Source organism: Vicugna pacos, chromosome X (genome assembly GCF_048564905.1).
Source record: "Vicugna pacos chromosome X, VicPac4, whole genome shotgun sequence".
In the NCBI taxonomy this organism is placed as follows: domain Eukaryota; kingdom Metazoa; phylum Chordata; class Mammalia; order Artiodactyla; family Camelidae; genus Vicugna; species Vicugna pacos.
Genome location: NC_133023.1, coordinates 39,596,168 through 39,618,107, shown reverse-complemented (window position 1 = coordinate 39,618,107; position 21,940 = coordinate 39,596,168). Strand labels below are relative to the sequence as shown.

At 50.5% G+C, this 21,940-nt stretch overlaps 1 protein-coding gene across 2 annotated transcripts; it reads left to right on the top strand.

Moving 5' to 3' along the window:
- Positions 1-544: 544 nt before the first annotated feature.
- On the top strand, positions 545-21,468 carry GRIPAP1 (GRIP1 associated protein 1). 2 transcript variants are annotated; one of them, XM_006213466.4, is made up of 26 exons: positions 545-613; positions 2,721-2,787; positions 2,927-2,988; positions 3,984-4,010; positions 4,872-4,979; positions 7,745-7,895; positions 8,728-8,912; positions 9,108-9,155; positions 9,852-9,883; positions 9,987-10,034; positions 10,178-10,277; positions 11,586-11,663; positions 11,881-11,973; positions 12,717-12,851; positions 13,642-13,737; positions 13,944-14,156; positions 14,292-14,405; positions 15,179-15,256; positions 15,335-15,430; positions 15,555-15,611; positions 15,715-15,814; positions 17,426-17,556; positions 18,913-19,035; positions 19,179-19,272; positions 20,070-20,224; positions 21,238-21,468. In XM_006213466.4, exons 1-26 carry the CDS (start codon positions 572-574, stop codon positions 21,328-21,330), a joined length of 2,526 nt encoding a protein of 841 aa, XP_006213528.1. In that variant the 5' UTR covers positions 545-571; the 3' UTR covers positions 21,331-21,468. The 2 variants fall into 2 exon arrangements, with proteins under 2 accessions (XP_006213528.1, XP_072811894.1); XM_072955793.1 differs by lacking the exons at positions 20,070-20,224; positions 21,238-21,468 and adding an exon at positions 19,352-20,055 and having other exon boundaries at positions 558-613.
- Positions 21,469-21,940: the final 472 nt, after the last annotated feature.

The window sequence follows — 21,940 nt, the reverse complement described above, 5'->3', positions numbered from 1 at the left end:
ATTCTTTCCTCTCAGGTATTTTAAATGCATCGTGGCTAGGCCCTTTACCTAACATGATGTACAGCATCACGTTAAAAAAAATCAGCGTCAAATCTTTAAAAAAAAAAACAAAAAAACGCCAAGGGCTTCACAGGAGGCGGGATTCCCTTTTCGGGTCACCCGGTAGAGGGCGGGAACAAGACCGGCGCAAAGCTTCCGCTTTCATTTCTACGGATAAATCAACCATCCTCCTTAAAGGAGTACCGCGGAAGCGAGATTTTCCGTCGGCAAACATTTCCCTAGCGACGAGTCCACTCGTGACACAGGGATGTCACAGTGTCGCATCACAATGGGTATCCAATGAGTGCTCAAAAGCCAGGTCAAATGACCTAGATTCTGGTAAAATGTTAAATTGCAATTCATCTAACTTGTCAGTTTCCTTCCCTTCTCTCGGTTTCCAAAATGCCGGCCTTCCGAAGTAGACTCCTCCCCCTCTTTTCCTGCCCGGTGGTTTGGTCCGACCTTAATACTACTGACAGGCAGGACAAACTGCGTCTGCGCAGAACGCGGGCGGGGGGGTGGGGGGAGGAACATGGCGCAAGCTCTGTCTGAGGAGGAGTTTCAGCGGATGCAGGTGCCGCTCGCCAGGGAAAAGACCACCGGGCTAGGCGATGGGGGGGCGGGGAAGAGAGAGGTCATGCCACAGGCTCTGAGCAGGCGTTGGTTAGGAAGTACCTTGCGTTTAAGGGGTTGGTCTGGAGAAGGGAAACTGAGGCTCGGAGTGGTGAGACTACTGGATTCCAAGATACCGTTGGCCTCTGTGAGGTTGGATTCTCGTAGCCTTGTGGGCCGAGGAGCTAGTCCGAGCGTGGGCAAAACCTCACTCAGACCTGGAGGGGATGAGACCTTTGGCCTTGTGCGGGGGACGATGATAATGTTGGGTTCTGAGGGAAGGAGATCATAAGAGGGCGAAACCATTTTGTTTGGAGAGGAAGGAAGCGGGTGTTGGGCCGTTTGCGTCACCGTGGGGGGAGCCCTGGAGAGGGCAATACCATTACCGGTGCAGGGGGACGTTTTTGTGGGAGATACCACTGTGTTAGAGGATTGGGGAAAGACCCCACATGTTGTCATTGTTTCCTGGGAGGTGGAGCTCCTGTGCGAGGGGTGGTAGCGGATGCCAGAAGAGGGCGGTACCGTTTGATGATGAGCGGTGATCCCATTAGGCCTGGGGTGAAGAAGGCCCTGAATGGGTAATACCATTAATCCTTGTTGGAGAGAGGACCAGAGGAGGGGAAAGAATGATGCCTTGGACCGCGTGGAGGGGAGATCACCGGGCGGTGGGGAGGTACCCGGACTGAGTACTCTGACCACTTGATTTTGGGGGGAGGGACTCTGAGGTGGGATGAAAGGCCAGAGTGGGCCCTTGTCGAGAGAGCTCCTTACTGGGGAAAGACCACTGGGTTTTGTGTGTGGGGAGACTCTGAAGGGGGAACCCTGCATAGGGTCCTGTGGGAGGACAGGAGGAATTCCAAGCGAGGACAGGTAATCCGTTGGTCCTTGAATGAAGGAAACCAGTTGTTGCTGTGTGAGGGACCCTGAGGGTAGAAGGGTTAGATAATTGACCCATAAAAGGGGAAGGCCCCTGTAACTTGTGCAAGGTATTCCAAGTGAGTAAGAGTAATTCAGTTGGCCCACCCAAGGCCTTTGGCGGGGGGTGGACTCTGAAGGATATATGGCCATCCCATTGGATCATGACTGGGGAGATCTTGAGGGATGTAGGGGACCCTTGCATGAGGAAGATTGATTCCATTGGCCACGAGTGAAGGGAAAAACCATTGGTCTCTGATGAATAGGGACTCTAAATGTGTTCTAAGGGTATTCCAATTGGGTCAGGACTAGGGGAGACAGATCACTGGGTCCGGGAGAGGAGAGGGGCAGGAAAGAGTCTATAGAGGCCAAGCCCTCTCACCTTTAGCAGTCCATCCAGGGATGAAGGCTGGGGCCATGGAAGAGAGGGAAAGGTCCTGGTGGGGTAAAGGACCATGGTTCTGGGAAGAACTGGCCTCAGTGTCCTACAGGGCTGGTAGGTAGGGGTATATTGTTTGGAATAGCCTGTATTTCACTTTCCCTCAGTTCTTGAAAGGGGTCTGGACATACTTTGAGAGCCCTGGATAGCCCCCTTGTACTCAGTGAAATTGATTAGGAGAATACCAGGCCCTCTTCCCTTGGGAAAAAGGGAGAAAGACAAGCCCCTGCCCCTTACTCCAACCAAGAGGATAGACAGCATTTCTGACAGAATACAGACTCCAACCAAGAGGATAGACAGCATTTCTGACAGAATACAGTCAAAACGGTGTTTCGTCTGTGATGAGGCCAGCCAGGATGAGGAGGTGGAATTTTATCCTGTGGGTCTGGAGAATCATGGAACACACAAGAGCAAGAGCTGATGGGGTTCGTGTTCTGTCGTGGCCTAAGGGCATAGTGCATTGCAAGGAGAGTGATGGAGACAGCAGGGAGACAGTGAGGTGAGGCTGGCTGTGGTTAGAAGTAGAACTGAAGAAGATGGGACAGGCTGAGTGGCTGGCAGCTCATTTGGGATGCAGCAGGTACAGGTCTTAGGAGTGAGTAAAGAGGCATATGGAGGGCAGCATGGTCTGTGGGGCTCAGACGGTGGGCTTCCTCATGGTGAGGGTCAGGGGCACATTCCTACCAAGTCATTTCCCTCTCTGCTTCTCCCTAAGGCTCAGCTCCTAGAACTCCGGACAGACAACTACCAGCTTTCAGATGAACTACGCAAGAATGGTGTTGGTAAGCCAAGAGGGTCTCATTGGATGGAGGTGGCTTTAGAGGATGGAGGCCAAGGGGGAAAACAACCTGAGGCCTGGCAGGAAGACCTTTCAGCTCCTTACCACTGACTGAGGCTGACTCCCTGCTTTCCCCACACCAGAACTCACCAGCCTTCGACAGAAGGTCGCCTACCTGGATAAGGAGTTCAGCAAAGCTCAGAAGGTACCTCCCTTCACCCACTTACCCACCTGTTTCCCTGTAGCCATGTGATTCATTCATCTGTCCAGTGAGCACCTACAATGAACCAGACCTAATGTTACAGACCGTCATTAGTCATTCAAAAATTTCTCATGGAAGTCTCCTTTGTTTGCTCATTTGATCTAATTCTGCTTAATTTATTGATTAATTTTAATTTACTTTTAATTCATTTTTAGTTGCAGTTACTCATTCTCATTCACTAATTTCTAACTAAACAATCAAATCCTATGGGTAAATGTGCCTTGAATCTGCCTCCTCTCCTCCACTCACACTCCTGCCTTGTGTTCCTACTCCCCATCCCTGTCCCGGTCCTGTTGGTAAAGTGACACTAAACCTACCTCTCAAACCCTTTGGAGATGAGAAGGCGTATAACCTGTTATGGCCCCTCCAGGCATTCAAGGCCTTCCTTTGTCTCTTTCTTCATCACTCTGTCCCCATTCATTGCACAAGGTTATACATAGTATGTTCTCCATAAATATTTGTTAAATGAAGGAATACAGAATGCAGAAGGTCTGACAGTCAGAAAGCTGGGCTTCTCTTTGTAGGATGCTGATTCCCCAACCTGGCAATGCCCTCAGCTTTCCCATCAGGGGAACAGCAGTTTCCACAGTGCATGGGAGGGACCCACATAGATGTGTTTGGACAGATGTAGCAATGAAGCCACAGTTTCTTAGCCCGGAGACCCAGTGCATGAAGGGCTAAGTACTAAGACCCATAAACAGCCTCAAGAGCTTGGAGGAAAGGATGTAAGCAGGGTGCTTCTCACTCACCCACTCACTCACTCACTCCATCATTCCTGTGGGCTACAAATTGTGTAAATTCTGTGATTAAAGGCACCCCTATTCCCCAATCTCTGTTCTCATTGTACCCCCTTGACACTTGCCTCAGCATCTCCATAACCTAGTGAGGGAGTCCATCTCTGTTCACCTTATCTCTCTTCCCACCCCTCTCACCTTTAGGCACTGAGCAAGAGCAAGAAAGCTCAGGTAAGGGGACCCATGGTGGGTGAATGTATCTAGGAGACTGTGTCTTACAGGGGATATTTCTGTATGCTGGGATCTCCTTGTACTGGCCTTTCTTTCTCTGTGTGTTCGCTTGCATCTGTGACTACCTCATTGCCATCTGTTGTCTCTGTTTTCCTGTTTTGTCTCTCACTCTGTGCCTCTCTCTCTGTGTCTTTCCTTCTTTTCTTTCTCTTTATTCTCCTCTGTGAGTCTCTCTCTGTCTCTGTCTTCCTGTTCCTCTTGGACTCTTGTTTCTCTCCCCAACCTTCTCTTTGTCTCTTTCCTACCTATTCTTATCTCTCTTTTTTCTTTCACTTTCTTTATCTCTCTCCCTGACTCCTTGTTTCTCTCTCCCCCATTCCTTTGTCTCTTTCTGACTCATTTCTTTTCCTGACACCCTCTTTCTCTTCTCTCTGTTCTATTCTCCTTCTGTTGATCTGTCTGTTCCTATCTCTGTGTGTTCCTACCTCTTCTTTTTCACTTTTTTCCCTCCCGATCCCTCTCTCCTTCCCTTTCTACCCCCTCTTTCCCCATCTCTCTCTACTTCCTTTCTCCCCTTTTTCTATATACCCCTTTCTTTCCTCCCAATCTCTCCACCCCCGTCCCTCTCTCCGTTCCCATCTTCCCTTCTTTCTACCCCTATGTCTCTGTCTCCATCCCTGTCTCCTCTTTTATCCCTCCCTGTATCTCTATTTCCCCCTGTATCTCCTGATTTCGCACATCTCATTCTCTGTACCCTGTGTTCTCCCCGCAATGTCATTTTCTCCCTCTCTCTGTTCCTTTGCCCTACCTCCCCATCCTTTCTGCCCTTGTTGGAGACCTGGCCCACATCTGCCACTGCAGGAAGTCGAGGGGCTGCTGAGTGAAAATGAGATGCTGCAGGCAAAGCTGCACAGCCAGGAGGAAGACTTCCGTTTGCAGAACAGCACGCTTATGGCCGAGTTCAGCAAGGTGCTGGTGCCCTGGATAGCTGAGGGGGGTCCAACGGGTAGGGGCCACCTGGGCTGAAGCTGAAGGGCAGCTGAGGGTGGTTGGACAGAGGCTGGCCTGGACCACTGTCCATGGTGCTGAAACAGGGCCTGGCTCTCTGTTGGGGGTCAGCAATATGACAGATGGGGCCACCCATTGTGCTGGGATTAGAAGGCTGCAAGCCATGAAGTCAGCTGGTTCTTGACCAAGTCACTTTTCTTTGAGCTTCAAGTCTCCTTATGTATATCTTGGGGCTGATCCTATGGAGCCCCAGGATGTTGGGAGTCTTAGGTAAGATTCTTATGCTTAATATGGGATGGAAAGATGTTCAAGCTGCTTCTGTTTTCCTTCCCTTCATCTGACATGAGCCTGGGATTCTAGTTTTAAGAAATTTATCCTGGATTGGATAATTCTGTCTTCTCACTGATTTTAGTGTCCTGGCTGTTTCTAAATCTGCTGGGCAGTTGGAGACATTATTTTTTGTTCCCTTACCTATCTTCTGTATCTATGGTCAATAATTTTCCAAGTTTGTAGTGTGTTTAAGGGAAAACAAAAATCTCACAGCAACAAAACAATTATTTCTAAGCCTCTACCTAAGAATGTAGGGCTTAAGACCTTAAAAAATACAGCAAACCAAAATTACAACCTTTATGCAGGTACAATACCAGCAGAAATAATTTAGTAAGTAGTAAGTAAGAGCCAGAAGGGCCTAGATTAAACTCTTGGCTCTACCTTTTACTAATTGTGACCTTGAGCAAGTCACTTAACCTTCCTGTTTCTTAGTTTCCAAATGTTTAAAATGGAAATGATGATAATGACAGTACCTGCTTGTCAGGACTTTTATGAGGATTGAATGGATTGATGTCTATAAACCACTTAGAACACAGCATTGCACATGGTATCAACTATATAGGTGTCAGCTACTGATAGTATCCTTTTATGAATTCATTTTATCTTTAAAAGATTTCTGGACTATTTAAAAGTTTTATATCCATCCCATGGCCTTGCCCTGCCTCAGCCCTTACCAAACCTCTCACCTACTTGATTCCCACAGCCTCCTCACTGGTCTCCTCACTTCTAACTTCTTTTATCAGTCCAAGCCATAAAGGTTGTCCTGACCTGCAGGCCTTCCCACATGACTCCTTTAGACAGCACATCCCAGTGGGTCCTCGCCCCTGAAAGTTCAGAACCCCTAGTGTTCACATAACAGCTGACCCCATTGCCTCACTTCTCACTGCTTCCTGCCTCTGGCCTCGATGGTATCATGGTTCCTGCCGAGTGAGGCGGGGCCAGGTATTTCTTTATAAATCCAGCTTGTGTTTCTCAGCAGCTGCCCTGGGCTAGGCAGTGGGCTAGGTATAGAACCTCCTTCACACTCCTGCTCCTCATCCTGGAAGCTGGAAGTGCTCACAGAGAGACCTGAGTTCAAGGCCTGCCCCCACCACTTATTTATCAAGATATTTCAGCTCAGTTGTTCCTTCAGCAAATAATTATTGAGCTCCCATTATGTGCTCTGTGTTCTGGAAATAGTTGTGAGCACTACGAAATAGTACCCCCTCTTGGGTTGCTTATATTGTGGGAGTGGGACAGGGAAAAAGGTGATAACTTAGTAAACAAATGCTAGTAGCACTGATAGCTGACAGTTACGTAGTGTATACTGTGTGCCAGGTCCTGTTTGATGTGCTTTACATTATTCAGTCATTTAATTTTCACACAAGCCGATGAGATATCATTACTATCCCTATTCAACAGATGAGGAAAATGGAGCCTCAGAGAGATGAAGTAATTTGTGCCAAGGTCACATGGCTAGTAAATGGCAGAGTTGAAATTCACATCCAAGCGGTCTGGCTTCAGAATGTGCTTGTGACCCTATGTTACAAAATAAAATTTAATTGTGAATCACAATTTATGATTTAAAAATTTTCAGAGATTGGAGAAATTTAAAACATATTATGTAAATTTAATTGTGATTCATGTGAGGTAAAAAAGAAATGAACTAAATGCTGTGCTAGAGAGTATTGAAATTTCTGTGCTGGGGGATGCTATTTGAAAGGTGACATTTGAGCAGAGCACTGAAGGATGCAAAGAAGCCAGTCATGTGAAAAACTAGATGAAAAGAATAGTATTCTGGATAGGAAATATCCGAGGTAATAAAATAAAAATTCTCTGTGGGCCTCAGTATTTTCATCTGAAATTGGGGGCAAAGGATCTTGTAGGTCTGCTGGGAGAACTGTGTTTTAGCCAGGAGTTGAACAAGGGGCTGGCTTAGTTTTATTTGCATTGTACACCTCTCCAAGGGCTGACGATAGGGAGCTGTGGGCAGTGCTGACCCTGGAAATGCTCTGAAAGCTGTCTGTGGTGCCTCGGCTCCCAGACACAGACCCCTTCACAGAAGAGGGCTGGCGGTGGGGCTATCCGTGATGCTGACATCTTGGACCAGCGACTTCCAGAGGAGCCCGAGGTCTTGGATTGCGAATGTGAGGTTGGGAGTGGGCAAGCGGAAAATTGTTCTCCGTATTCTCAATCTTCCGTGACTGTCACTTAACAGATGTGTGAATTTGAGGTTGCTTAACATCTGTGCCTCAGTGTCCTTATCTGTGAAGTGGGGTTGATGAATAACGAGAGCCTCTATCACAGGGGCATTATGGGAATTAAATGAATTGTAAAGTGCATGGACCAAGTGCTCTATATTTCAGCAAATGTTCTGATTCTCTGCTTTTCTGCTACCTTGTTTATCCCTTTCTCAGCTCTGCAGCCAGATGGAACAGCTGGAGCGGGAGAACCAGCAACTGAAGGATGGGGCTGCCGGTGCAGGGGCTGCCCAAGCCGGGAGCCTTGTGGATGGGGAGCTGCTGAGACTGCAGGCAGAGAACACAGCCTTGCAGAAGAATGTGGCAGGTGCATGGAGGCCCTATCGGGAATATGGGGGTCTAGGGGCTTGAGTAGGATGTTGTTCTTCCGGGGGAAGGGGAAAGGCTTCGGAATCAGGCTTGGCCCTGCCATGAACCAGTGTATGACTTTGGACAAGCCATTTCACCTCTCTGAACCAAAGCTTCATCGTCTACAAAGTGTGTAGTGACGTCAACCACCTGGAAGATCATAGCAGAGTTAAGAGGTTAGGTATCTTTCTGAGTTTAGTTGGGTGCCTGGTACCTAGCAAATGTTACAGATGAGCTGATTGAACTCCTCAGAGAGGAAATGTTTGCTAAATGGTGAAAGTGAATGAAAGAGTGTTAGGAAGATTCTGAGCCCAGGTTGTCAGTGGGGTCTGAGATGAAAGCTGAAAGAAAGCTTGGTAGGGTGTGGACATGTCTTGATGTGTGGACCTTTGGAGAGCAGCTCAGGCTTGTGGGGTGGTGGGTAGTAGTTTAGTGATTAGGAGGGAGATTTTGTAGAATGTGCCTGGGGATTAGAGGTTGTAGGAGGATTCAGCAGTAAGTGGAGGATGGTGGGTGGCACCTTGGTGAGCTGTGGGCAGGGTTTCAGGATAGAGGGCGGGCTTGGCAACTTGCTTGGACTGATGTGATGATAGACAGGATTTCCATGGTTGGTGAGGCTTAAAAAGTTTGTGAGAGGTGGGGTCTGAACCTTTATTTTGTAGGCTTGTGGCCACCTGGGGCAGGGTTTCTGCTACCTAAGGTGTCGCAGGCCAGTTCTCCCTCTATTTGAGGCCTGTCAGGGGTCTTCAGAGACTACCTCATCCATCATATGTCTCTGTTCTACCCACCAGCCCTGCAGGAGCGCTATGAGAAAGAGGCTGGGAGGCCCCCAGCTGCCATTGAGGGTCAAGGGGAACCCCCGAGGAGCCCAGCTCCCCCTGTCCTGGCCCCCATGCCATTGGCAGAAGTGGAGCTGAAATGGGAAATGGAGAAGGAGGAAAAGAGATTGCTCTGGGAGCAACTGCAAGGCTTGGAGGTGAATCTGGGTCTGTTGGGGCTGGGGTGCCAGGAGGCAGACAGATGTCCTAGCTCTGCCTGTGGTCCCACGGAGATCTCTATGACATCACCATCTCGAGGGCTGATGGATTAGGGAGGCAGGAGGGCAGGGGGAGGCACAGGCCTTACCTTCCCCCTTGCTGATAACAGCTCCCTCCCTCATCCTTCCCAGCAGACCCTGAAGCAGGCTGAAACATCCAGGCTGCAGGAAGAACTTGCTAAGGTGGGGCTGCTGAGCTTTCCCTGGACTTTGCCCTACCCACTCCCCACCTGCCAAGCTTCCCCTGGCAGGGCAGAAAGGGCAGATTACCCCCTCAAAGCCTCAGTTTCCTCATCTGTGAGATGTGGAGAGACTCACATGTATGTCTAAGGTTTGCTTTCAATATGAAATGGGCTACTGTGATCCCTCTATGTCTTGTGCATGGCAGGCCCCATCCGTTCCTTCTGTGTCTTCCCAGTTCTGCTTGTTCATTTATCCATCCGTCCATCCAAGCACTTATAGACTGCCAGCTCTTATCTTAGGAACTGGAGACCCAGTGGTGAGGCAGTCAGTCATAATCCTGCTTTCCAGGCCTCCCAGCCTAGCCATTCTACGATGTGGCCATTGGTCAATAAATTGGGGGCATAAACACTGGGCTTTGGAGCCTGAGGACACTGGATTGAGATCACGATGTTGCTGCCAACTCAACTGGCTGCGCAACCAAATTACATAACCCTTCTAAGATTCAGTTTCCCCATTTGTAAAACCAGTAGTGCTTGCTTCTCAGGACTGTTTTGAGGATTCCACAAGATAACATAAGTAAACTCCAGCTCCCAAAAAGGACTTAGTAGGAAGTATCTATAAAAACAGTTTATTTTTGTCTGTATTAATACTGTTCTCATTGTTATCACTTGTTTGTACCTCTTTCCCCTACCCCAGCTCTCCGAGAAACTGAAAAAGAAACAAGAAAGGTAAATTTCTTTTCTTCCAGGGGCGGGGGGAGGGTCTTTGGGGGACCAGGGAGGGGATTGACCTGTGGAACTGACCCAAATATGTCTGTCTGTCTGTGCCCAGTTTTTGCCGTCTGCAGACAGAAAAGGAGACACTATTCAATGACAGCCGGTAACTACCAGGATTGGGGATATTGGTGGACAATGGGGCATTGCCCAGCAGGATTAACCGAAGACCACAGGGGCAGAGCTGGGAGAATGGGCCTCAGGCTGTGGTCAATGTGCCCCTCCCCTCCCCCTGCCAATCACCCCCAGGAACAAGATTGAGGAGTTACAACAACGGAAGGAAGCTGATCTCAAAGCCCAGTTGGCTCGAACTCAGAAGCTGCAGCAGGAACTCGAGGCTGCCAATCAGGTGAGGGACTGAGTTCTGAGATCACTGGAATAGGGGCAGGGCTGGGAGTCTGGGGAGCTCTGAGGTCTATAGAGGCTAGTTGGAGAGTCTGATATTTCTCGTGTTGGAAATACAGGGACTGGAGGGCTCCTGGGTCCCCCAGAAGCTAGGAAAATGGGAACTAGGGAGCCCAGAGAACCCTACGAGTTGGGCTAGGAATGTCTGTATGAATGAAAGATCTCAGGGGGAGCTGAGGACTTGGGGGCTATGTGTCACAAGTTTGGATGAATCTGAAACTCCGGGGGACTAGAGACAGGAGTCTAGAGAAATCTGTGGTCACTGCACTGGGATCAGGATTTGGAGTGAGTCTGAACTCTGTGGAGGTTGGGTGGCTTTGAGACCTATGGCAGCTGGGTAGATATAAGATTTTCACGAGTGAGACAGTTGGACCTGGAAGCTGAGTACGTTTGAGACCCTCAGGGCTTAGGGGCTAGTTTGGGTCTTTAGAGGCCTGGGAAGTTAGACAACGTGGGCTGGTTGCTCCTGAGATCATTGGGGGCTATCAATAAAAAAGTGGTGAGTCTGAGACATCCAGAGATGGAGCAAAAGTCTAGATGGGTCTGAGGCTACTAAGGGTTGAGGGCTGGGTGACTAAAGCCTCCAGGCTTCCGCCTAGAGTGTGTGAGTCTGAGGCCCCTTGGCTTGGGGGATATGGTGGCTTGTGGGTCTAAGGCCCTAAGGAGCTGGGGACAGAAGTCTTGAGTAAAGCTAGATCTAAGTTATGTGAGTTTGAAGATTCCCAGACACTGGGGACAGGAGTGGCAGGTGAGACATTTGTCTGAGCCCTCATTAGGAGCTGGAAACTATGCAATTGTATGAGTCTGAAACCTGTGGGGTCTGGGGCTGTGAGTTTGGATAGGGTCTGAGACTCTTGGGAACTAGGGACATGGGGATTGTGTGTTATCTTAAAACCCCTGGGGGTTGGGGTCAGGGGCTGGGTGAAGCTGTAGTCCCAGGGGTTTGAGTGTGTCTGAGAATCCTGGGGCCTCTGAGCTGGAATCTGAGTGAGTGTGAGATCTTATGAATGGGGGCTGAGTGAGACCCAAGAGTCTAGGTGTTTTCTGAGATGCTTAGAGCTGGGCTACAGGGGTGTTTGAGGCCCCTGGGGATAAGGACCTGGAGTCTGAGGTTTCTGATGGCTAGGTAGCCCAAGACCCTCAAGTGCTGGCCACATGCTGCCAGGTAGTCAAAGAGGGAGTCTGTGTGGTTATATGTACCCCGGGGGAAGACTGAGGTCTGGAATGGGTTCCCCGGACCTGGTCCCCACAGAGCTTGGCAGAGCTGAGAGATCAGCGGCAGGGGGAGCGCCTGGAACATGCGGCAGCTCTGCGAGCCCTACAAGATCAGGTACGTTGTGCTGAGCAGGCTCAGGGAGGTGGGGTCGGGGTGAGGGTGCGGGCAGCCTCAGTGGGTATTGTACAGCAGGCAAGGCCCCAGAGGTCCTGCTTCCTCCGGTCGTGGTTCTTGTGTGTGTGTGTGTGTGTGTCCTTTTCTTTCTTGGCTGTGGGTAGGTCCTGTCCTCCTGTTGTGGCCCCACTCTCACTTGCTGTGGGGTTGGGGTCAGGTGTCCATCCAGAGTGCGGATGCGCAGGAACAAGTGGAAGGACTTTTGGCTGAGAACAATGCCTTGAGGACTAGCCTGGCTGCCCTGGAGCAGGTACAGGACACATGGGAGCCCACACTGACCTCTCTGCACTTCCCCGTCTCCCTGTGCTTCTGATCCACATTGGGGCAGGGTCATCTGGGCCTCATGTTGTTCTCCTGCCTCTGTTTCTGTTTCATTGTCAGCTTTTCCTTCCTACTGACTTCCACCCCTCTTCTCTCTGGTCATCCATCCTTGCTTTTCTAGCATTCTAGTTTCTCTCCAGTAAAGTACAAGAAGGGTACTAATCTTAAGTGTACACTCAGTGAATCATCTGTATGTCTGTCTATCTCCATATGGCCACCACCCAGATGAAGATATAGAGCATTTTAGGTACCCCAGACAGTCCCTTTTATCCCTTCTCAATCATTACTTCCCCAGAAGTAACCACTCTTCTGAACTTTAGCAACAGGGATTAGTTTTGCTTGTTCTTTAACTTCATATAAGTGGAATCAGACACCCAGTCTTATGTCTGGCTTCTTTCCTGCAGCATTCTGTCTGTGAGGTGTATCCATATGTATCACTGATCTGTTCTGCTATTTCTGTGTAGCATTTCATTGTATGAATATACCACATTTATCCAATCCCCTGTTGATATCTTCCTCTCACTGCTTTTCTCTTGAAATACTTTTCTTTCTCCTCCTGGCTCTCTTTCCACCTCACTTCCTGTCTCCCTAGACTGGGAGGCTCATCCCCTGTGACTGGCTCCTGAAGCACCGTTCACTCTCTCCACTTCCCATCACCACTTCTCTCTCCAGATCCAAACAACAAAGACCCAAGAGCTGAATGTGCTCCGAGAACAGACGGCTGGGCTGACAGCCGAGTTGCAGCAGCGGCAGACTGAGTATGAGGACCTCATGGGACAGAAAGATGACCTCAACTCCCAGCTCCAGGTGACACCTCTGGCTCTGACCTGTCTTCTCTTAGTTCCTTAGTGCTGGCTCAGTAGAGTGTCTCACAAGGTGTGGTGGGAAGACTATGGAGTCAGGTGGACCTGGGTTCTGGTCTGACTCTGGAACTTTCTAGAACCTGTGTGTCCTAGACCAAGTCGTTTCACTTCTCTGAGACGGAGCCTCTTCAGTTAGGATGGCCATTCTGATTCAGGAATAGAAACAAGAATAACAGTGGTTTCTACTAAATAAGATAGGAGCGTAGTTCTCCCTCATGTCCTGATAGGTTTTCTAGGGATGGAGTGGTGGCTTTCCAGTTACCAATGGCCCAGGTTCCTTCTGCATTGCTGTTTTGCCATCTTCAACACATGACTTCTGTCTTGGTATCAAAGATGCTTGTTCAAGTTCCCCTACCATCATGTTTGCATTTTGTCTGGAAGGAAGGCGGAAAGGGGCAAGGACCCAGCATGCCTCTTTCTTTTATAAGCATAACCTAAATTATACTCACCACTTCTGCTTACAGAAATTAATCCCCTGGCCACACCTGACTGCAAGGGAGGCAGGGAAACGTCAGCTAGAAGACCGTGAGCCCACCTATGAAGTCCAATGCTAAGGAAAGAGGGAAGAATGAATACTGGGAAGCTAGCAGTCTCTGCCAAGTTTCTTATCTAGAAAAAGAGAGAACATCCCCCACTTTACCAGTGTTAAGGGAGATGTTCTAGCAGAAGTGTCCTGGGTGACCAGCACCTCCTAGGGGCTCTTTATCAACCTCACCCCTTTGTTCCCACATTAGGAGTCATTGCGGGCCAATAGTCGGCTGCTGGAACAACTTCAGGAAGTTGGGCAGGAGAAGGAGCAATTGACCCAGGAACTACAGGAGGCTCGGAAGGTGCGCAGCACCGGGTGGGGAGGCCCAGTCTACAGAGGGGCCGGTGATGTGGACAAACCAGTGGGAATGAGAGGGACAGAAAGTGATCAGTTCCGTGAGGATGAGTGAATGACATACCTGTTCATTGGGGACGGGGAGGAGGTGGACTTTGGCTCTAGGGGAGGAGATTGACTGACACCCTCCTGCCCCACCCTCCTGGGCGCCAGAGTGCTGAGAAGCGGAAGGCCATGCTGGATGAACTAGCCATGGAGACGCTGCAGGAGAAGTCCCAGCACAAGGAGGAGCTGGGAGCGGTCCGACTACGGCATGAGAAGGAGGTGCTAGGGGTGCGTGCCCGCTATGAGCGGGAGCTCCGCGAGCTGCACGAAGACAAGAAGCGGCAGGAGGAGGAGCTCCGGGGGCAGATCCGCGAGGAGAAGGTGGGTGGGTAGACGATGAGACCCTCCCTTCTGCCTCTAAAACCTGGGGAGTGTAGTGCTGCTGACAGGCCAGGGGACGGTGTGGGTCTGGCGCCTGCTCCTTCACCTGCCCGGTGATGGTCTGCCCTCTCACAGGCCCGAACGCGGGAGCTGGAGAATCTCCAGCAGACGGTGGAGGAACTTCAGGCTCAGGTACACTCTATGGATGGAGCCAAGGGCTGGTTCGAACGGCGCTTGAAGGAGGCTGAGGTGAGTGGGTGCCCAGTCAGCTGCAGAGGCTGGCTGAGGGGTACCCGTGCCAAACCAGGAGACTGGGAGTGGTTAGGCCCTGGCACTTTCTGAGATGCTCTGGACTTGGGCATCCCCACAGCGCCCCCTGGCTCAACAGCAGCCCTCTGGAGGGGATCAGGGCACGGCCATCAGTAGGGCAGAATGTCAGATGTACAAATTTGAAAAGACACCTCTTCCTTCTGAAACTACTTCTGTCGGGAAATTACTGTAATACGCTGATTTTGTTCAAACAAGAATTTTTACTACCTTTTTCTGGAAAACTCATGGTAATACATAAGAGGCAGTGTCACATAGCAGTGAAGAGCATAGATGCTGGAGCCAGTTGTTTGCCTGGGTTTGAATCCTGGCTGGGCTGCTTTCTAGCTGTGTGACCTTGGGCAAGGTATCTACTTCTCTGTGCCCCGTTTTTGTCATCTGTGAAAAAGGGATAACCTGCTGCCTCGGTATTATGGGAGGGTTATGCAAAATGAGTTAATGCGTAGAAATTCCCTACAACCTTCCTGGCATGCAGTAAGCGCCATGTTAACGTTTCGTTAAATAAAAATGTAAATGCAAATGTTGGTTTTAGATGTGAATGTCGCAGCCCTAGATGTGACATATCTGAGTATGCAGTGTTCCCTGCAGGAGTGTTTTCTCTGCATACCTAGGGGCCCTGCTGCTATCCCTCACACCCCTCTATGGGCGTGATGTCCTCTGGAGGGCTGTGGCCAGACCTGGGACTTGTCTTGTAGGACTCTCTGCAGCAGCAGCAGCAGGAACAAGAGGAAGCCCTCAAGCAGTGTCGGGAGCAGCATGCCAGCGAGCTGAAGGTGCCTAGTGCATGATGGTGCTCCTCTCTGGTGGGAGGACTGAGGTTTCCCAAGCCTGAGCTGCCCTCTGCTTTGCAGAGCAAGGAGGAGGAGATGCAGGGTGTGCGGGATCAGCTCCAGCAGGTCCAGGAGGAGCGGGACTGCCATCTGAAGACCATCAGCAGCCTGAAGCAGGTCAATGGTCCCTCCTGGTCCCTCGACACACCCCGGGCCTCAGCTTGCAGTAATGGGGCAGGGAGGGAGCACACAGCATGCGGCCATTCCGGCACCCACCAGCTGTGCTTTCTCCGCCCCGCAGGAGGTGAAGGACACAGTGGATGGGCAGCGAATCCTGGAGAAGAAGGGCAGTGCTGCGGTATGATGGGGAGGTGTCTGAGCATGGCCCCCTCCTGCCCTGCCGCCCCTCCCACCTATGGGCCCACTGGGCCTCAGCCCCCTCTTTTCCCCGTTCCCCACAGCTCAAGGACCTCAAACGGCAGCTGCACCTGGAGCGGAAACGGGCGGATAAGCTGCAGGAGCGGCTGCAGGACATCCTCACCAACAGCAAGAGCCGCTCAGGTGAGGGGCCGGGATGGCAGAGCTTGGGCCTGAAGGCTGGGGCTGCTTCCTGTACTTCACTCTGCAGGGCACCCCTGTGTCTTCTGTCCCTCTTGAACCTGGTCTGTCTCCTACCCTTTCTCTGTGCTGTCCCTCCTCTGTTTCTGTCTCTCTCTGCATTGTCTGTGTCTCTCTCTCCTTCTTGCTGTGTCTCTCCTCTGTTCCTGTCTGTCTCTGCCTCATGTCATCTCTCTGTATCTGCCTTTCCCTCCCCACTTTCTCTCTCTAGTTCTCTCCTTTTCTCCTCCTGCCTTTTTCCCCTCTCTGTTCCTTTATCTCTGTCTCTCTATTTCTGTCTCTTCTCTCTCATCTGTCTGTCTGTGTCTCTGTCTCCCCACTATCTCTCATACACTCCCACACCTTACCCAGTGTCTCTAAATCTCTTGTATCCATTCTCTCATTCTATAAATTTGGACTGAGCCCTCACACTCATATCCAGGGTCCCTGATAGGAAGTCCCCACTGAGTCTCCGCTCTCCAAAAGCTCCCCATTGAGCTAGGGAGACAGGCTTACAATCAGGCAGCAATGCTAATCGTTATGTAGCTAAGACCCATGTTATTTCTGCCACTTAAGGCAGAAGACACAACAGAAAAACCTGAGTTGCCTTGGAATTTTTTTTTTAGAAAGAAATGGCCTACAAATATGTTTAAATAAATAAGATGCAGTGCTGACTCTGCTGCTGAGTACTAGTAAATAAATTTAGCAAGTTTGCAGAATGTGAGATTAATATACAAAAATCAATTGTATTAAGAAACAATTGGACATTGAAATTTAAAAACAGTATATCATAAGCTCAGGGAGAAATTGCTCACTGTCCTCCCACAGCCATCCTGCTCTTTCTGGAGATCCTTGGCTCGTGGTATCAGTCCCTTGTCCTTGACACCCGGAAGCAGCTGTAAGAGCAGAGGCCCAAGCTTAGTAGCTGTGTTTTAAGTGACCTGGCAAAAACGGGTGTATCTCTCACCAAATCAGTGTCTCTTTGAAGCACTTAGTCTCCTGAAGTTACCTCTCTTTATAAAGGACAACTTTTATTTCTGTTCTGTTACAGATCAGTGTACAAACAGATTCAAGCTGTGTTCCCTACATTCTGTTCATCCATTAGATGAAATTCAGATTTCAGTGCATGGCTACTAGTCTGTCACCATCTTTTCTCTCTGTCTCTGCTCCAACCTGTGTCCTTAGCCAGGGTCTCTGTTTTCCTCTATCACCTGCTCTGGCTTACTGTCTCTCTGGGGTCTTCTCTCTGCCCGTGGGGTCCCCATGTGCCCTCTCCAGCTGTCTGTACCCTGAGTCTTGAGTGCATACGCTGCTTTATGCCTCTGTGCGTCCGCCTCGCCATCTTTCTCCCCTCCTTCACCTTTGTTTCGCTTCTGATATATTTGCCTAGAGAGGCAGCTCCTTTTTCTGTTTCTGCCTCTCCCTACCCTACTGTCTGCTTCCGCTGCTCCCCACGCCCGAGTGTTTCTTTGCCTCTCTCCATCTCTGTCAAATCTATTTCTGCTTCTTCCTGCCAGTCGCTGCCCTGGGACCCTGGGGGATTGGGGCTCAGGTTTCTCTTCGCTCTCTGCCCAGGGCTCGAGGAGCTGGTTCTCTCAGAGATGAACTCACCAAGCCGGACCCAGACTGGGGACAGCAGTAGCGTCTCCTCCTTCAGCTACCGCGAGATCTTGCGGGAGAAGGAGAGCTCAACTGTTCCGGCCAGGGTAAGGGGCAAGGAAGAGCCTACAGCCTCAGCTTCTCCCCAGATTCTGGGCCCTCCTTTTTCCCTCCCCTGCAGCCATCTTCTACTCTGGGCCCAGCACACATTTTCTTGTCTACTTTTCCTCAAACTCACCAACTTGGATTCAGATTGCTAAATGGGGGATGGACAGATTATTCTCTCTGGCCCTCAGTTTCATCATCTGTGGGCTAATTCCACCTTTCCTGGTGCCACAAAATATGTAGGAGGTCCTTGTTTCCAACTCATAGTTATCACTTCTTTTTTTTTTAATTGATGTATAATCAGTTACAATGTGTCAATTTCTGGTGTACCAGCACAATGTCACAGTCATGCATATACATACACAACATTCATTTTCATACAATTATCACTTATTATTATTGTTGTCTGTCATGTCAGCCTCCTTGCCAGATACTTTTATCCGGAAATAACGTTTTTATCATTCTCTAAGTAGTATGTATGCATTGTAGAATAATGTAAAGAATGGAGGGAGGGTATAGCTCAAGTGGTAGAGCGCATGCTTAGCATGCAGGAGGTCCTGAGTTCAATCCCCAGTGCCTCCTCCAAAAATAAGTAAGTAAACCTAATTACCTCCCCCTCCAAAAAAAAAGTAAAAAACACAAACAACAATTTTAAACAAATCCAAAGAATCGCATCTTTACCATCCAGAGATCGCCACTTTAAACCCTTAGTTTCTACTCTTCTTGACCTCTCTCTCTTTTTTAAAACCTAAATATGATTATAAGTAATTTGGTTTTGTTCAGCTGATCTCTGCCCTCCCAATTTGATCAATTTTCATCTTATCTACTACTTTGACTTCGATCAGATTTCTCTAGTTGGTCCCCAAATGTCCTTTATTGCTGGTTTGGTGAAAACCAACAGTCAATTTCAGATCACATTTGTTGCTTCTGGTTGCTTTATGTCCCTTAAGTCCCTTAAGTCTCTTTAATCTAGTCCCTTTTTTCCTAACACCAACCTGTAGAAGAGACCAGCCCAGCTGAACTGCAGAAAGTGTCCCACCTTCTGGATTTTCCTGTTGGCTTCCTAGTGGTATCATTTAGCTTGTTCCTCTCTCCCCTAGTTTTTCTGTCAGCTGGAAGTTAGAGCTCATTTGTTGCAGGTTCTCTCTTCATCGTCTCAGTCAGGCTATGGGCTATGATGTGGTGCTTCCTGTCTCCTCCTTTAGGCAAAAGGGGACCCAGAGTCTCTGAGAGTACTGAGACTTACCTACAGCCCCAATTGCAAAGCCTGCCCCTAGCTTGGCTCTCCTTGGCCCCTGATCCTATCTGGGGGGTGGGTGCTGAACCAGGGCTGGCCTCTCCCTTCTTCTTCCCTGCAGTCCTTATCCAGCAGCCCTCAGGCCCAGCCCCCGCGGCCAGCAGAGCTGTCAGATGAGGAAGTGGCTGAGCTCTTTCAGCGCCTGGCAGAGACGCAGCAGGAGAAATGGATGCTGGAGGAGAAGGTGCCGTCTGCCTACATGTCCCCGCTTGGCGAGGAGGCCGGGGTGGCAGAAGGGGGTGTTGACGGGGAGTGCCTTGTCTGGCCCCTCCTCGTGTGTGAACACACCCTGTTAAGGGGTCTGAGGTGAGCTGGGCCACCCTGCAGGTGAAGCACCTGGAGGTGAGCAGCGCGTCCATGGCGGAGGACCTCTGCCGAAAGAGTGCCATCATTGAGACCTACGTCATGGACAGCCGGATCGGTCAGTGCCCCCTCCCCAGCCCCTCACCTGCCCCCTCCTCCCCCACCATCCAGAGCTGTGGCTTCTCCTCTCCTCCCAGAACTCAGCAAAGCTACTGACGAGACCACAGCCCTTGGAGGGGAGAGCCGGGCAGGCCGGTACCTGTGTGTCCTCCTCTGTTCCGGCTCTTGGCTCCTCCCTCCTCTCTGGGTCTCTGGCCTCTCTCCCCTCTTCTTTCTCTAGTGCGTCTCTGCCCTTCTCATTCTCCTTTCTCCTCCCTGTGTCTCTTCCTCTGCTCCCTCTCCCTTCTCTTCTTTCTGCCCCATCCCCTCTTCTTCTTGTCTCACTGTTCCTACTCCCTGTCTAGGTGGTTCCATGTCTGGGAAATTTCATTCTCTGTATGTGTATCCCTTTTAGGGTCCTTCTCTCCTCTCCGCTCTCCATCCCCCTTCCTTCCCCGCCCCCATCTTTGTTTCCTTTGTTCCTTTCTCTCAAACCTTCTCCTCTCCCTGCTTTGTCCTTATTAGTCAGAATAATACCAGTTAGCACATGCTGAGAGTTGCCTGTGTGCCCTGTGCCTCTCAGGTGGTTGTATCCATTTCTCTAGCTCCATGAGTTAGTTCTCATCCCCGTTTCTCAGGGCCACACAGCTAGTAAGCAAAGCCAGGTCTCACAGGGCAAAGCCTCCGTCCCCTACATTAGTAGCTTCTCCCCCTACTTTTCTCCCCTACTCCCCGTTTCCCTCTTTTCTGCTCTGTCTCTGTCCGTCACTCCTCGGGCTCGGCCGAGGGGGTGGTTCTCAGCCTGGGCCCTTGCAGATGTGTCTGTGGCAGCAGGCCACACAGACCGCAGCGGGCTGGGCAGCGTCCTGAGAGACCTAGTGAAGCCAGGCGACGAGAACCTTCGGGAGATGAACAAGAAGCTACAGAACATGCTGGAGGAGCAGCTCACCAAGAATATGCACTTGCACAAGGCAAGTGTGGCCTAGCAGCCTCCCCCTTTGTCCGTCCAGCCACACGGCCCCTGGGTCATCTGCCAGATCCCCCTACCAACCCATTCAGCCTCATCTTCCCATCCTCCAGTCAACTTACTCACTCTTACTTTAGTCTTTCACTCTCCCCTCTGTCCCTGCATCCATCTGCTCCTCCATTCCTACACACGCTCACCCACTCTCCCACCAATCCACCCTACTTTTGCCCATCTGCCCCCCGACCCATCTGATCATCTGCCTGTCTTTTTTAAAATTTTTTTTGTGGTGGGAGGAGGGAAGTAATTAGGTTTGTTTGTTTTATCTATCTATCAATTTCTTTATTTTTAATGGAGGTACTGGGGATTGAACCCGGGACCTTGTACATGCTAGGCATGTGCTCTACCGCTGAGCTATACCCTCCCCCCATCTACCTGTGTCTTTGCACCCATTTCCACTCTTTCCTACCTGCTCATCAGTCACCCCTCGTCTTACCTTTTACCCTCCCATCACCCAGCGACCTCCCTGCCTCCTGTTGCCCTCCAGCTGTTCTCTGAACAGTTCATTTGCCCACTTATTTGCCTACCATGGATTCCCCAGGCATCCACCCACACATCCACTCACCCATCCTGCCACCCAAGTATTTCCCCATCTCTGGGCAAGTCAGAAAGGGTGCAAATCCGACCCCTGCCTCTGAAGAGCAAGCTCAGCATTTAATAGACAAGAAGGTAGTGAGGGTGGAGGTCGTATTCTCCAGCCTCTCCGTGCCTAGTAGGTGCTCCACTTCTGTGTCTGTATCCCTAGCTCTGGACGTTCCTCACCCTCCTACACACACACCACACACACCTTTTCTGAGCCCAGCCCGCTGCCGGGGGCTCCGTGAGCTTCTCCAAATACCTTCCTGTCACAGGCTAGCCATAGCTGGGCATTGATGGGATGAGCAGGATGACACCCTAGGCTTGGTGAGGGATTTCCCCCTGCTGCCTTCTCTGACCCCTGATGGCTCATTTATTTCCTAGGACATGGAAGTTCTGTCCCAGGAAATTGTGCGGCTCAGCAAGGAGTGCGTGGGGTCCCCTGACCCGGACCTAGAACCAGGAGAAGCCAGCTAAAGACCTGCAGGCTGCACCCACTCCCTCCCCTCCCCACCCCTCAAGACACCATTCCTTTGGCCTGTGGTGGGAAAGTGGGGGCCAGCGCCAAAATCAGATAGGTCAGGAAACTGGACATTAAAGGGGTTGGAGGCCTGATGGCTGGTGTTCGTGACCCTGTCTTAGGGCCGAGGCCCCTGGGGAGTGGGGAATCCTGAGGGGAGGGACAGGGATTTCTCCTCCTTTTTTGGCCCTGGCTCCCAGGGGCCTTTGCCTTCATCTCTGCATGAGCTCTCCCTCCCAGAGACCAACTCTTTTTTATTTTATTTTATTTTATTTTATTTTTTAATTTATGTCTGGAAGCCTGGCTACTCTGCATTTGGGTTTGGGGATGTTGGGTGGGGCGTGGTCCATGTTCAGCGTTCTAGCAACGTGTGTGTGTGTGTGTGTGTGTGTGTGTGTGTGTGTGTGTGTGTGTAAAGGCTATGCAGCCAAAATACCATCTGGCCAGATGGGCCCACCCACTGACTGTCTGCTCTCATTCTTTCCAACCATGAGGGATGTGCTGGGGGTGGGGAGGTTACACCATTGGAATGGGGAGGGAGGTCTCTGGCATGAGGAAGGTGGTCTC

Bases quoted from the DNA above. Each gene is read 5' to 3' on its own strand.
- GRIPAP1 (XM_006213466.4), top strand. From the start codon at position 572: ATGGCGCAAGCTCTGTCTGAGGAGGAGTTTCAGCGGATGCAG. The intron at 11,974-12,716 runs GTACAGGACACA...TTCTCTCTCCAG, and splicing joins GCCTGGCTGCCCTGGAGCAG to ATCCAAACAACAAAGACCCA. The intron at 14,157-14,291 runs GTGGGTGGGTAG...GCCCTCTCACAG, and splicing joins GGCAGATCCGCGAGGAGAAG to GCCCGAACGCGGGAGCTGGA.